Below are 14345 nucleotides of genomic sequence, written 5' to 3' on the forward strand. Positions count from 1 at the left end.
TATATGCTCTTGAATTCAGATTGCTGGCATTTTTAAATGATTTTTTTTTTGCAACAATATTTGTCAGGTTTATTTATCTAGTTTCCTTTCTTGTCCAGCTTTGGTATCAAGGTAATGGGGTCCTCAAAGAGTAAGTGTGGTAGTATTCCCCATTGTTGGAATTTTAAAAGTGTTTTTAAGTAATTGGCATTATTTCTTCTTTTAATGTTTGTTAGAATTCTCCAGTAAAGCTATTTGGTCCTGGACCTTTATTTATTGGGATGTTTTTGATTATTGACTCATTCTCCTAACTAATTGTTGGTTTGTTTAGATTCTTTATTTCTTCGCGATTCAATCTAGGTTAACCATATCTGTTCTGTTTACAACTAATATCTGTTCTTCCCTTCCCAACTGGAGGTAGTTAATCATTTATTTTTATAATTCTTTTTTTGTGGTACTAGGGATTGAACTCAGAGCCTCACACGTGATAGGCAAGTGCTCTATCACTAAGCCACATTCCCAGCTCCTGGAGATTGTCATTTTAACAACTATAGGGAATTACATGTCTGATAGAGTCATTCTAGATGTTTAACAACTCTCTGGTTACAACTTAGATCTAACCATCTGTTTCAGAAGTGGCTGCAATTCATTGAGCACCTACTGTGTGAAAAGCATTTGGCATCCATTACTTTTCATATTGCTGTATTCTTGGAAAGGAGATGTCTGATTTCATCGGACTGATAGGGAAATAGGAAATAAAAATAATTGACATCTTAACATCTTCAGAGTTATGTGATTTATAATTAATGGTGCCTCAGTTTTATTGGCAACACTTTTACTTAATGATATACAAAATAATGGCACCTGTTATAATTTATAGTGTTTTTGATTTGGTCATGTTTTAGAAATTTGATGATAATTGTAGGCTAATGAGTGGTGGATACTTGGCTTCTAAATATACTCTTCTCTAAAGTTTGTCTTTACCCTAGTGAAAAGGATGGTCCTTCATTAGGGAGGACATCATCTTAGATAAAGTTCACAGGTTTTCAGGGAAATATATTCATGAGGCAATAAAGACATACCCACCTAGCTAGCCCAATACCATGTGATCATCAACAAAAGAGCAGGCATAGTAGTCAGAGCCAGTTCTAATTCCACTGTTATGCTGCTTTTCTCAAAATTCTATCCTTTGCTGTTCATATGATACATTCAGCTCATTTCTAAGCAAAATCTCTTTACTATTGCCAATTAATGATATCCCATCCTATTAACCATAGAAGAAAATATGAATGTTCAGGAAGAAATGGCACATTTGGGAATTATAAAAAGAATAGCTTACGAAGACATCTAAAAGATTTTGTGAACATTTGCATATGCCTACCTGTTAGCCAGCAAAGATAAAATATTTTGATATCATTCATTATTGGTCATTGCTGTTTCTTTTCAACTTTCCACCAAGATAATTGAGATTAGACTTAGTGTAAGACTCTCTTGTTTAATGCTTATGTTCTGTATCTTTTAATTAAACATTACTTTCTATGCAGTCTTTAACACCTCTGTGTGAAGAGGACAACCAGGCCCAGGAAGTCATTAAGAAGCTGGAGAAGAGTATAACGTTCCTCAGCCAATGTGCAACTCGAGTAGCCAGTAGGGCCGAGATGTTGGGAGCCATTAATCAGGTAACTTTTGTCTATTCCTTTAGTTCAGCAAAAAAATTAAAGGACTTATTTTCTCTGAGGCTACGGATTATACTTTCTTGGAAAAAGCTTTTAAAATACTTTGTTATATTAAGATAAGCATTTTTAATATATAAGAAATAGGAATACACAAATAAAAATGTAAAGAAAAATATTTATGCTAATATTAGGGGCAGTGACCATCATTATAAAAATTTTGTGATATATTCTTCTAGACACTCCCTTCATACTAGCTTATAATCTACCTCCATACAGTGTTATAATCTGTTTTCCTTTTCATTCAACATATAGCACAGATAACTTTCCATGTGATATAAATATATACACACCTCTCCTCATTTTATTGTATTCTGTTGGTTAAATAGTTATGACTCATTTAACCAATTCCTTATATTTAATCATTTCTGGATGTTCTCAATATTTTGTTGTTACAAACAATGCTATAACAAGTGTCCTTATACATGTATTTTTGTATACTTCCACACAGAGAAGTAGAATTTCAAAATTTTTTTGTGGGAAAATCTGAGAAGACTTTAAAATATATATACTAAACAGACTTGTTAAATATATTTTCTTAAGGCACTATTTAATTTTGGTGGTAGTTTTAGTTTGATCATTTTCTTTCCATTTATATGTGTCAATTCCTTTTAACCCCTCACTGAGGATAATATTTTGTCTTATTTTTATTGAGGTTATGCATGCACATAGTTTTAAAAAAATGAAGTAGCTCTCTAAATCTTATCCAATTTTCCATACCTTAGTGCAACAACTTTAAACTCCTTGGGTCTATTTTATATTTCTAAATAACATGTTTATGCTGCAATTTCAGGATTTCTTTTTTTTTTTTTTTTTGTCTGTTTGTTTGTTTTGTATTTGATTTGGATTTTTTGTTTTTGGTATTGGGGATTGAATCCAGGGTGCTCCACCACTGAGCTACAACCCTGCCCTTTGTATTTCTTATTTTGAGACAAGGCCTTACTAAATTTCAGAGGCTGGCCTGTAATTTGTAATCCTCCTGCCTCAGCCTCCTGCCGCAGTCTTGGCTGGGCACAGAATCACGAGCCACTCAAGCAGGAACAAAACTTTATTTTGAAAAAGCCGCCAACACTCTCAGCGCCAGCAAGCAAAAACCGGTCCTCCCACGCGGGCGTCTAACCGGAACCGCCGTCTCCCGGGACCCCGGGTCCCCCGACCTCCCCCGGAATTTCCTCCTACTATCCTTCCCCAACCAATGGGAATTCTCCATGAGTCCCCGTAACATGAGTCCAGTAGTAGGCCAAGGTGAACAGCAGGAGCCCAATTTGCATATGAATGTAAATCTTAGCATAATAATACCTCAGTGGCTAGCTGGCTTTACAACCAAAGGTGCCATACATCATATATTTTGCTTGTGGCTCCTAGCAGCCTCCCAACTCACTGGGATTATAGGCGTGCACCACCTCATCTGGCTAGTGATCTAGTTTCAGTTTTAGGTATTATCTGTTGTTTTCCCACTGTGAAGATGAATATGTAGTTTCTTTGTGAATCTCTGCCTCCTCACATAACATCTTTTGCTGTGCCTCAGTCTATCATCAATCTCTCTTCTTTTGTGACCAACTTAAAACTCCATGGTCAAACACAGTTTTCACTACCTTACATGAACCTTCAACACTTTTCCCTTTCTTGTTTTGTTTTTCTTGTTTACAAACCCAACCTGTTTAAGTCCACTTCTTCATCTGCTCAGGGCAACATGGCTGGGAAATAGCACAAGCCCTGTGCTGACCAAGCCCTTGAATTTCATCATCACAAGTGTCAGTTGGGTCCTAGGGCTTCTCATCCTCACCCTCCCTCTCTCTTAAGTACTATCAATTTTCCACTGTCTCCTCTAACCACCATTATGTCCTCCCCCATCATCTCTGTCAAATGATGATTTTGCATCCTACCTCACTGAGAGAACAGACAATAGAAAAAATCGCCACATACCCCAAACCACTAGTGTCTGAACCCATATATGCTGCTTTCTTTCCTGTTTCGAAAACACCAAGTTGTCTCCCATCTTATATACAGGATCCCATCTCCTCTAATTAGGGGTACATAGGTCTCAGTTCTCCCAACTTGCTTCTGTTGTAGGAATCAGACTGGTCAAGAAGCAGCAAATGATGGGCCCAGAGGAGATCAGACTCCAAATTCTGAGCCCCGCCCCTCCAGTTTTTTACATTCATAAGCTATCTGGTGCCATAGCATTCCTAGTCTACAAGATAATGGTCCTGCATAGGGTTTCTAAAGGGAAACAGAGTGTGATAAGGGGAAAAACTGGCCCCTCTCACAAGGCCTTTGATACATCTCTAGCCTTGGGCCAGAAGCCTCCACAGGGAGGCTTACACTTCAAAGGGGAATAATTAGATTCTTAGAGGTAGTTATTTACAATCCAAAGGTAGGGGCCTATGGTGTTAATTAGGTTTCCTGAAAAAGGGCTGACTGAAAGGGGAGGGAACTCTCCCTTTCCCAGGCCCTAGCTTTCAGGACAGCGTTCTAATAGTTTATTTAACATCCAGGCCTGGTTTTGTCAGCCATCCTCCCTCGATCTGCAGTTTTTCCCTTTTTATGGAATCATTCTCCTCAGCACACATGTGTGTTGTTGTTAAGATGGAGAGGTGCTAGGGTTTATCTGTTGTGGAGTGCTTGCTTAGCATAGGGGAGGTTCTGGGTTCCACTCCCAGTACCCCCAAAATAAATAAGTAAATAAAATTGTTTTAAAAAATAGAGAAGATACAAACTAAATATAAACAGAAAGGTCCTTTCTCCTTTGACTACCACCCCGTTTCTCTGTTCCCATTTATAGCAAATCTCTTCCATGGAACAATACTCATTGTGCCAGGTCTCTTTCCTCCCATTCTCTTCTAAATCTCTAGTCAACTTTATGCCTCCATCCAAATGGTATTACCAAGGTCACCAAAGACCTGCATGTTAATAAATTCAGTTTCTTAGCCCTCAGCTTCCTGAACCTATCAATACTCTTCTTTCTGTGGACACCACGTTCTTCTCATTTAGCTTTCAGATACTACATTATTCTGGCTTTTCTCTTTGTATCATGGGCTGCTTTATTCTGGGCTGGTTTGTGGGTCCACACCTTCTCACAGGCATCTTGATGCTGAAGAACTGCAAGACTCCACTCTTGCTGCTGACCTCCACCTATACTGTATCCTCTTATGGTCCCAGGCAGCCAACTCATGACTCCCAGATTCCTGTTTGCCTAAACCTTTTCCTGAGTTCCAGATCAGAATACACTATTATGACTCAATACTTCCACTTGGACATTAGATAAACAGCTCACACTTAACATATCCAAAACTAAGATCCAAACTCTGCCCCGCCCATCATATCCTGGCCTCAGACATGAGCACAGGACTAAACTCCCCTTGGGGGTAATTCTAGACACCTTTCTTGCTTTATTCTACATTCAATTTGATAGAACTTTGACTCTACCATCAGAACATATGTAGAATTCAAGCACTTATTTCCCTCTCATGACAACCACCTGGTTCTAAGCCACTGTTCTCTTCCTTCCGGAAGGACACAGTAACTTCCAAAATGGTTGTCTTAGTTTTCGCAAATCCCAGTCCTTCCTCCCAACAGTCTATTTTTTTAAAATATTTTTTATTTGTTCTAATTGGTTATACATGACAGTAGAATGCATTTTGACACATCATATATAAATGGAGTATAACTTTTCATTTATCTGGTTGTACATGATGTAGAGTTACACAGGTCATGTAATCATATATGCACATAGGATAATATTGTTCAATCCATTCTACTCTCATTCCTACCCTCAGACTCCCTTCACCTCCCTGCATTCCCCTCTGTCTAATCCAAAGTACCTCTATTTTCCTCCCCACCTTATTGCAAATTAGCATCCAAAAATCAGAGATAACATTTGGCCTTTGGGTTTGGGGATAGGCTTATTTTGCTTAGCATAATATTCTTCAGTTCCATCCATTTACCAGCAACTGCCACAGTTTCATTCTTCTTTAAGTAACATTCCACTGTGTATATATACCACAGTTTCTTTATCCATTAATCTGTTGAAGGGCACCTAGATTGGTTCTATAGTTTAGCTATTGGGAATTGAGCTCCTATAAACATTGATGTGGCTGCATCATTATGGTATACTGATTTTAAATCCTTTGGATTTATGCCAAGGAGTGAGATAACTGGGTCGAATTTTCTGAGGAATCTCCATGCTGCTTTCCAGAGTGGTGACTGATTTGCAGTCCCACAATGAATGTATGAGTGTATCTTTTTCCCCACATCCTCACCAACATTTATTGTTACTTGTATTCTTGATAATTGCCATCCTGACTGGAGTGAGATAAAATCTCAGTGTAGTTTTGGTTTTCATTTCCTTAATTGCTAGAGTTGTTAAACATTTTTACATGTATTTGTTGATCAGTTGTATTTCTTCTTCTGTGAAGTGTCTGTTCAGATCCTTAGCCCATTTATTGATTGGGTTATTTGTATTTTTGCTGTTAAGTTTCTTTGAGTTCTTTATATATCCTGGAGATTAATGCTCTATCTGAAGTGCAGCTAGCAAAGATTTTTCTCCCATTCTCTAGGCTCTCTCTCATCACATTCTTGATTTTTTTCCTTTGCTATGAAGAAGCTTTTTAGTTTGATACTATCCTGTTTATTGATTCATTTTACTTCTTGCACTTTAGGAGTCTTGTTGAGGAATTTGGTTCCTAAGCTGACAAAAATGGAGATATGAGCCTACTTTTCCTTCTAGTAGGTGAAGGGTCTCTGGTCTAATGCCAAGGTCCTTGATCCACTTTGAGTTGAGTTTTGTGCAGGATGAGAGTTAGTTTCATTTTGCTACATTGGGATTTCCAGTTTTCCTAGCACCATTTGTTGAAGAGGCTATTTTTTTCTCTAATGTATGTTTTTGGTGACTTTGTCTATTATGAGATAACTGTATTTAGGTGGGTTTGTCTCTGTCTATTCTGAACCAGTGGTCTTTATGTCTGTTTTGTTGCAATACCATGTCAGTTTTGTTACTCTAGTTCTGTAGTATAATTTAAGGTCTGGTATTGTGAAGCCTCCTACTTTACTTTTCTTGCTAAAGATTGCTTTTCCTATTCTGGGACTCTTAGATTTCCAAATGAATTTCATGACTACTTTTTCTATTTCTATGAAGAGCATCATTGAAATTTTAATAGAAATTGTCTTAAATATATATAGCACTTAAGGTAATATGTACATTTTGACAATATTAATGCTGCCTATCCAAGCAACATGGGAAATCTTTCCATCTTCTAAGGTCTTCTTCAATTTTTCCTTTAGTGATTTTTAGTTTTTATTGTAAAGGTCTTTCACCTCTCTTGTTAGATTTTTTCCAAGGATTTATTAATTTTTTGAGGCTATTGTAAATGGGATAATTTTTCTAATTTCTCTTTCAGTTGATTCATCACTGATGTATAGGAATGCAATTGATTTATGGATGTTAATTTCTATTCTCTATTTTGCTGAATTCAATATGAGTTATAGAAGTTTTCTGGTGGAGATTTTGGGTCTCTAAGTATAGAATAATGTCATCTGCAAATAGGGATAGTTTGAGCTCTTCTTTTCCTATTCACATCCTTTTACTTTCTTTCTTTTGTCTAATTGCTCTGGCTAGAGTTTCAAGGACTATGTTGAATAGAAGTGGTAAAAGAGGGCATCCCTGTCTTGTTTCAGTTTTTAGAGGGAATTCTTTCAATTTTTCTCCATTTAAAATGATGTTGGCCTTGGGCTTAGCATAGATAACTTTTATAACCTTTAGGTAAATTCCTACTATTCCTAGTTTTTCTGATGTTTTGAACATAAATGAACTATAGCACTATATTTTATCAAATGCCTTTTCTGATTTTGTTGAGAAAATCATGTGATTCTTGTCTTTAAGTCTATTGTTGTGATGAATTATGTTTATTGATTTCCACATGTTGAACCAAGCTTGCATCCCTGGGATGAACTATACTTAATCATGGTACACTGTCTTTTTAATATGTTTTGTATGCAATTTGCCAGAATCAAGAATTGAGAATGAGAATTTTTGCTTCTGTGTTCATCAGGGATATTGATCTGAAGTTTTCTTTCCTTGATGTATCTTTATCTGATTTTGGTATCAGGGTGATGCTAGCTTCAGAGAATGAGTTTGGAAGGGTTCCCTCCTTTTCTGTTTCATGGAATAATTTGAGGAGGATTGGTGATAGTTCTTCTTTGAAAGTTTAGTAGAACTTAGCTGACAATCTGTCTGGTCCTGAGCTTTTCTTTGTTGGTAGGCTTTTGATGGCATCTTCAATTTCATTGCTTAAATTGATGTGTTTGAATTTTTACTACGTCCTCCTGATTCAATTTGTATAGGTCATATGTCTCTAGAAATTTTTCAATGTCATCAAGATTTTCTATTTTATTAGACTATAAATTTTCAAAATAGTTTCTGGTTATTTTGATTATTTTAGTAGTGTTCATTTTGACACCTCATTTTTTATCACAAATTTTATTAATTTGAGTTTTCTCTATTTCTCTTCATTAGCTTGACTAAGGGTTTATCAATTTTATTGATTTTTTTTTCAAAGAACTGACTTTTTGTTTTGTCTTTTTTTGGATTTTTTGTTTGTTTCAATTTCATTGATTTTGGTTCTGATTTTATTTACTTCCTATCTCCTGCTTTTTGGTGTTGATTTGTTCTTCTTTTTCTAGGGCTTTGGGGTGCAATGTTAGGTTATTTATTTGGTGACTTTCTAGTCTTCTAATTAATGAGCTCAATGCAGTGAACTTTCCTCTTAGCACTGACTTCATAGCTTCCCAGAGATTTTGGTAAGCTGTATCTCTATTTTCATTTACCTCTAAGTATTTTTTATTTCATCACTGATTTATTCTGTTATCAAGGTCATTCAATTGCATATTGTTTAGTCTTCATGTGATAGTGTAGCTTCTATTTTTAATTTTATCATTGATTTCTAATTCCATTCCATTATGACACAATACAAAGCAAAGTATTCTCTCTTTTTCTTTGTATTTGCTAAGAGTTGCTTTGTGGCCTATGATATGATCTATTTTAAAGAAAGATCCATGTGCTTCTGAGAAGAAAGTGTATTCAGTCTTATATGGTTCAAACATTATATGTCTAAATAATAATATTTTTTAGTTCTATAATGTCTTTGTTAACTTTTGTTTGGAGGATCAATACAGGGTGAGAGAGGTTTGTTGAAGTCACCCATCATTATTGTGTTGTAGTCTATTTAATTCCTGAAATTGAGAAGGGATTGTTTTGGTGTACATCAATGCTCCATTTGGAGGGCATAAATATTTATGATTGTTATGTCTTGTTGATATATAATTCTCTTAAGCAGCATTAAATGTACTTCTTTGTCCCTTCTGATTAACTTTGGCTTCAAGTCCACTTTATCTGATATGAAGATAGAGACTCCTACTGGTTTAGAGTTCCTTATGAATGATATGGGGTTTTTTCCTCATTCTTTTAACCTTAAGTCTTTTAACCTTAAGTATATTTTTGCCTATGAAGTGAGTCTTTTAGAGACAGCATATTGTTGGGTCTTATTTTTTCAATCCAATCTGCTAGTCTATGTCTTTTGATGGATGAGTTTAGGCCATTTGTATTCAATGTTATTATTGAGAAATTTTATTCCCTGTCATTTTGATTTCTTTCTGGTTTTTAATTTGAATTAGCTTCTGCTTGGATTGCCTGTTCTTCTAGTGTAGTTCTTCTCTCTGCTGGTTTTCACATTTATTTTTCATTTCTTCTTCATGACATATTTTATTGAGTATGCTTTGTAGTATAGGTTTTCTAGTTGTGGATTCTTTTAACTTTTGTTTATCATGGAAGATTTTTATTTCATAATCCATTCTGAAGCTTAATTTTGCTGGACATAGTATTCTTGGGTGGCATCCATTTTCTTTCAGAGCTTGATATATATTATTCCAAGCATTCCTAGCTTTGAGGGTTTGGGTTGAGAAATCATCTGAGATCGAGATTGGTTTACCTAAAAATGTTACTTGTCATTTTTCTCTGGCAGCTTTTAAAGTTCTATTCTCATTCTGTTTGTTAGGCATTTTCATAATAATGTGCTTTGGTGTGGGTCTGTTGCAATTTTTTTTTTTTATATTTGGGGTCCTGCAAGCCTCCTGTATTTGAATTTCCATGTCATTCTTTAGGTTTGGGAAATTTTGTGATATTATTTTATTGAAATATTGTGTATTCCTTTGGTTTGTATCTCTGAGACTTCATCTATCCCAGTAAATCTTAAATTTGGTCTTTTGAGGTTATCCCATATTTCTTTGAAGTTCTGTTCATGGTCTTTTAACATATTTTCTCTGCAATTAACATTATTTACAAGAGTTTGTATTTTGCCCTCATTGCCTGAAAATCTGTCTTCCAAATGATCTAGTCTGTTAGTGATGCTTTCCATTGAATTTTTAATTTGGTTTATTAATTCCTTCATTTCAAGGATTTCTGTCTGGTTTCATTTCAGAATCTCTATCTCTTTATTGACGTGATCTTTCACTTCCTGAATTTTCTCTGGGATTTTACTCCTTATATTGTCCTTCACCTCATAGATCAGTTTAACTATGTATGTTCTAAACTCCTCCTCTGACATTTTTTCCAGTGTGTGCCCGTGGATTCTATTATTGGAGTATCTTGGTTTGTTTGCGGTAATTTTTTCCCTTGCTTTTTCATGATGTTTGTGTGACTACCCATCTAACAGTATGAATCTGAGGCAGTAGAGTTTCTGTCCTATACAATTATTGTGTCTATGAAGGTTTCCAGTACCTTGTCATTTAGTGGGATACAAATAATATCAACAACCAATGCAAACAATATACAGCATTAAACTAAATATTTCCTGCTATAACATCTACAATGATAACTGTCACAATAAACAGAAATGATATGATCAGTTATTGTGTACAATAAAACAGTAAGTTTGCAAAAGGGTTTATAATTTTGAATGGTAGACAGGGAGAGAACAGAAGTGATATAGGATGTGATGATTATGAGGGAGTAGGAGAATATAGAAGTAAAAACTAATGAAAGTGTAAAAGAAAACAATAGAGATTGCCTGTCAGTGGTAGAAAAGAGAAAGAACTTCAAGGGAAACAGGTGAAAGGAAAAATATGTGAAAAATTAAAATAAAAAATATAAAACAATAACAAAACATTACAGTCTTCATAAAACTGATCCGTGAAAAATAACTGGCTTCAATAATGCTAGAAATGAGAAAGATACAACTATGAATGTGTATAAATGTCCATGAACCATTAAGGTTACACTTAAAAAGATAAAAGAGAAAAAAAGATATTGATGAAAGGTAAAGAATTGCTTCCATTGGAGTTCTAAAGATTTTCAGCTTCCCTTCTCAGCAGTGTTAGGGGGGTTGTCTGGTGTATAATGCTTGCTCAGCCCTCAGGGTGGGGTTGCTAGAGAGTTAATCCTGTAGGTAGAACTCTTGGAAGTGGGGTTTAGGCTTAGGTAGGCTCTAGGCTCTGTGCTAAATGCCAGTTGGTCTGGAGATTTTAAACTAGCATGCTTCCAGGGCCCAGCAATTACCGTTCCACGCTGGAAGACTGCACCCCATGGATCTCCTCTGGGTTCTACTCGTATCATCGCGGAGCCAAATGTTAGGCCACTATGTCATCTGCAGACCCCACATTTCCTGGTCTTAATTCAGTCACTAAACCCAATCTCTTCTGTCGCCACCCCTTGAATTTCCAGCCAGGTCCTGCAGCAGCCAGATTGCAGTGGGAGGGGGAGAGTCAGGTGGGTTTTCATAACCAATATTCCTCTGTATAAACCTCTTCACATTTGCTTTTCTCCTGGTAGGAACACTCTATGTCATGCAGTGTGGGTTTGCCAGGCCTGTATTTTGAGGCAAACTTGGGTTTGCCAGGCATCAGTTCCCCCAGTTTCCAGCCTCCACACTGTGGCTGCAAAATGGTTCCTTCCTCTGTCTTCTGCACACAGCTGAGAGAGATGGGGATTCTTTCCTGCACAAGGATATTGTGCAGCACACCTTTCAATTTAGTTGGGTGTTCTCTTTGATCTCTAAACTCTCTATATTCAGACACACCTCAGAACTCCTAAAAATGCAAGTTCCTTTAATTTCCTTATCCCTCCACTTTGCTCATGGAGGGTCCACTCTGGTTTATGCTTCCAGCCACGGCAGTGACTGTGGCCCTCGGATCTTCCTTATTTTATTGAATTGAACCTCCCAAGTCCCCTATCTACTTTGAATGTTCAGTATTAAATTCCAGTAAAGTCCCTCCCTGAACTTTTTATTTATTTTTGGCTCACCCACTTTGCTGAGAAGTTTCCTAAATGCTTTTTTGGTTTTATGCCACTGAGCAGCCAGGAAAACAACTTTCTTTATCCTGCCATCTGGAAACCTCCCTCAGAATTTTTTTCTAATTGACTTTTCTACATTGTTGAATTTTCCCCCCATACTCTTAATTCTTCCCTGTTCTTTGTTGGATCTCCTGAACTGGTCCTAAGCTACCTCAGTCTTTTTTCTCTAGTTTTAGAGAGACTTCAACTTTATCTTGAAACATTTTTTTTTACGTATTTTTAATTTCCAGAAACACTAATGTCCCAAATGTTCCTTTTAAATATCTTGTTCTTATTCTGTGGATGCAACAATTATTCTTAACTCTTTGAAGATATTGATGGTTTCCTTGATGCTTTAGTTTCTTGCAGACCGATCCTCTGTTGTGTGTTTTGGCCCATATCTTGTGCTCCACTGTGGAGCTAATTGGAAGCTCTATGCTGAATGGGGCAAAATTCTTGATTTTGAGCTTTACACAAACTAGAATGATTCATTGGGGTACCCCCAATGTCTGTACTTAAGAACTTTCATGTTGGGAAGTTGGGTTCTCCAGAAAAAAATCTTCCAGCTCCCTGCCTGAGGGTAGAACCCTGGGTGCCAGTGTTAGGAACTAGAAAGAGGAATAAGGTCGAGAGAACTCAGAACCTACATGTACCCAGACTTTTGTGTATATCCATGTGATAGTCTTCACCAACTCTCTGTATAATCCCAATTCACAGAACCTTTGTTTACCTCTCTCTAGATATTCAGCCTGATTATCTTTCACCACAGTGGTTATAGGGAAGGTGCTCTGCTGGCCAGAGGGGATTGAATCTATGGCTCTGTCATGTTTTCAGATTCCAACTATCTTCATGCTCACATGCCTATCTTCAGCTCTACTTCTAGAGGCACCAGTCTTAAGCCTTTGAGACTTTGTGGCACAACCTAGGTTGCTTCTAGCTCCTTTTTACATCCTGTTTCAGGGTCCAGCTTTCTCAGGTCTTAGTCATTTAGCATGAATCCTTTTACTTTCCTGCTTTCAAAATGTTGCTATTATAACCTCTTCTGTTTGCCCTTGTAGACTCATCTCTTCTTAAAAAATACCTTTGACATTTTAGTTGGATTTAGAGATGGAGTAAAGGTAAATGCATGTGTTTAATCCCCATCTTTTAATTGAGTGTTAAGAAAAGTATTTTCAATGTAAATTTGCTCTTTTCCTACTAGGAAAGCCGGGTTAGTAAAGCAGTTGAAGTGATGATTCAGCATGTAGAAAACTTGAAGAGAATGTATGCCAAAGAACATGCTGAATTAGAAGAACTGAAACAGGTTCTCTTGCAGAATGAAAGGTCTTTTAACCCTCTTGAAGATGAAGGTAATAAAACTTGAAGATCACAGTGTTAGTTACATTTTTCTATCATTCTCTTCTTTCATACTCTTACTGTATTGTGTGTTTAGAATAAGATCCTTAGGTAAGACTATATTGGAAAAATAACTTACTCCTATTATTTATATAGACAAAAGTAAAGTGTCAGAAAATAGATTAGAAGCCACAAAAAATTTCATTGATAATGACACAAAAATTTACTAAATCAATTTAGATTGCTGAGATGAGAGAATATATTTAATCTACTGTATTGACAGTAGTTGTCTTTTCAGGATATGTAAGAATTGGCTCTTTTTCCACACATAAGTAAGATACAATAGCTTAAATGAGCCACTCTCATCAATAATGATTTTGAATTCCTCAGAGGAGGAAAGATCTTGGTTTTCAAAAAGCCAACTGATTGGAAAATGGACAGATGAGGCCATGGGAAATATTTTAACATATAGTTTTTATAAATCTTATGATTTTTTTCATTAAACAGTGTGAACATTTCTATGTAGAATTCTTATTTTACTGATGTTCCTTCTGGAAATGTAATCATATTTGATGCTCTTCTAATCTGCACTCATGGATTCCTTTATTCAGCAGACAGTCCTTTTGTGGCTGCCATGTGCTTGTAGGCTTTGTGAACATCTACAGTGACATGGAAGACTGTTTTCCATTGGTGAAGATGGCAATTGTTGTGAATCACCAAATAAATGATAAACGGTTTTTATATTGCTCAATAGTCTCTAGAGTCTTAAATATTTTCTGACCTTTGCTTTACTTGTAAAAAATGAAAACAACTGTTTTAACATTAATCGCATGTGTGATTTCTAACATGTGCAAATATTTTTCCTTGTAGATGACTGCCAGATTAAAAAACGTTCAGCTTCTCTGAACTCCAAGGTAATCACTAATTCACTTGATAAATCATTTAATGAATATATTATAAACAAAATGGCTTTA

The 14345-nt window shown here is 36.1% G+C and overlaps 1 protein-coding gene across 1 annotated transcript in view; it reads left to right on the forward strand.

Moving 5' to 3' along the window:
- Positions 1 to 14345, forward strand: part of IRAG2 (inositol 1,4,5-triphosphate receptor associated 2) — a gene marked incomplete at its 5' end in the record, with an annotated part of 119124 nt that overhangs the window by 99590 nt on the left and 5189 nt on the right. The window contains 3 exons of the mRNA XM_081310802.1: positions 1524 to 1658; positions 13238 to 13385; positions 14242 to 14285. Coding sequence (XP_081166928.1) covers positions 1524 to 1658; positions 13238 to 13385; positions 14242 to 14285 — 327 coding nt within the window. The remainder of the gene's footprint in view (positions 1 to 1523; positions 1659 to 13237; positions 13386 to 14241; positions 14286 to 14345) is intronic.

The sequence above is a fragment of the Spermophilus citellus genome (genome assembly GCF_964194105.1).
Source record: "Spermophilus citellus genome assembly, chromosome: 10".
NCBI classification, from domain to species: Eukaryota; Metazoa; Chordata; class Mammalia; order Rodentia; family Sciuridae; genus Spermophilus; species Spermophilus citellus.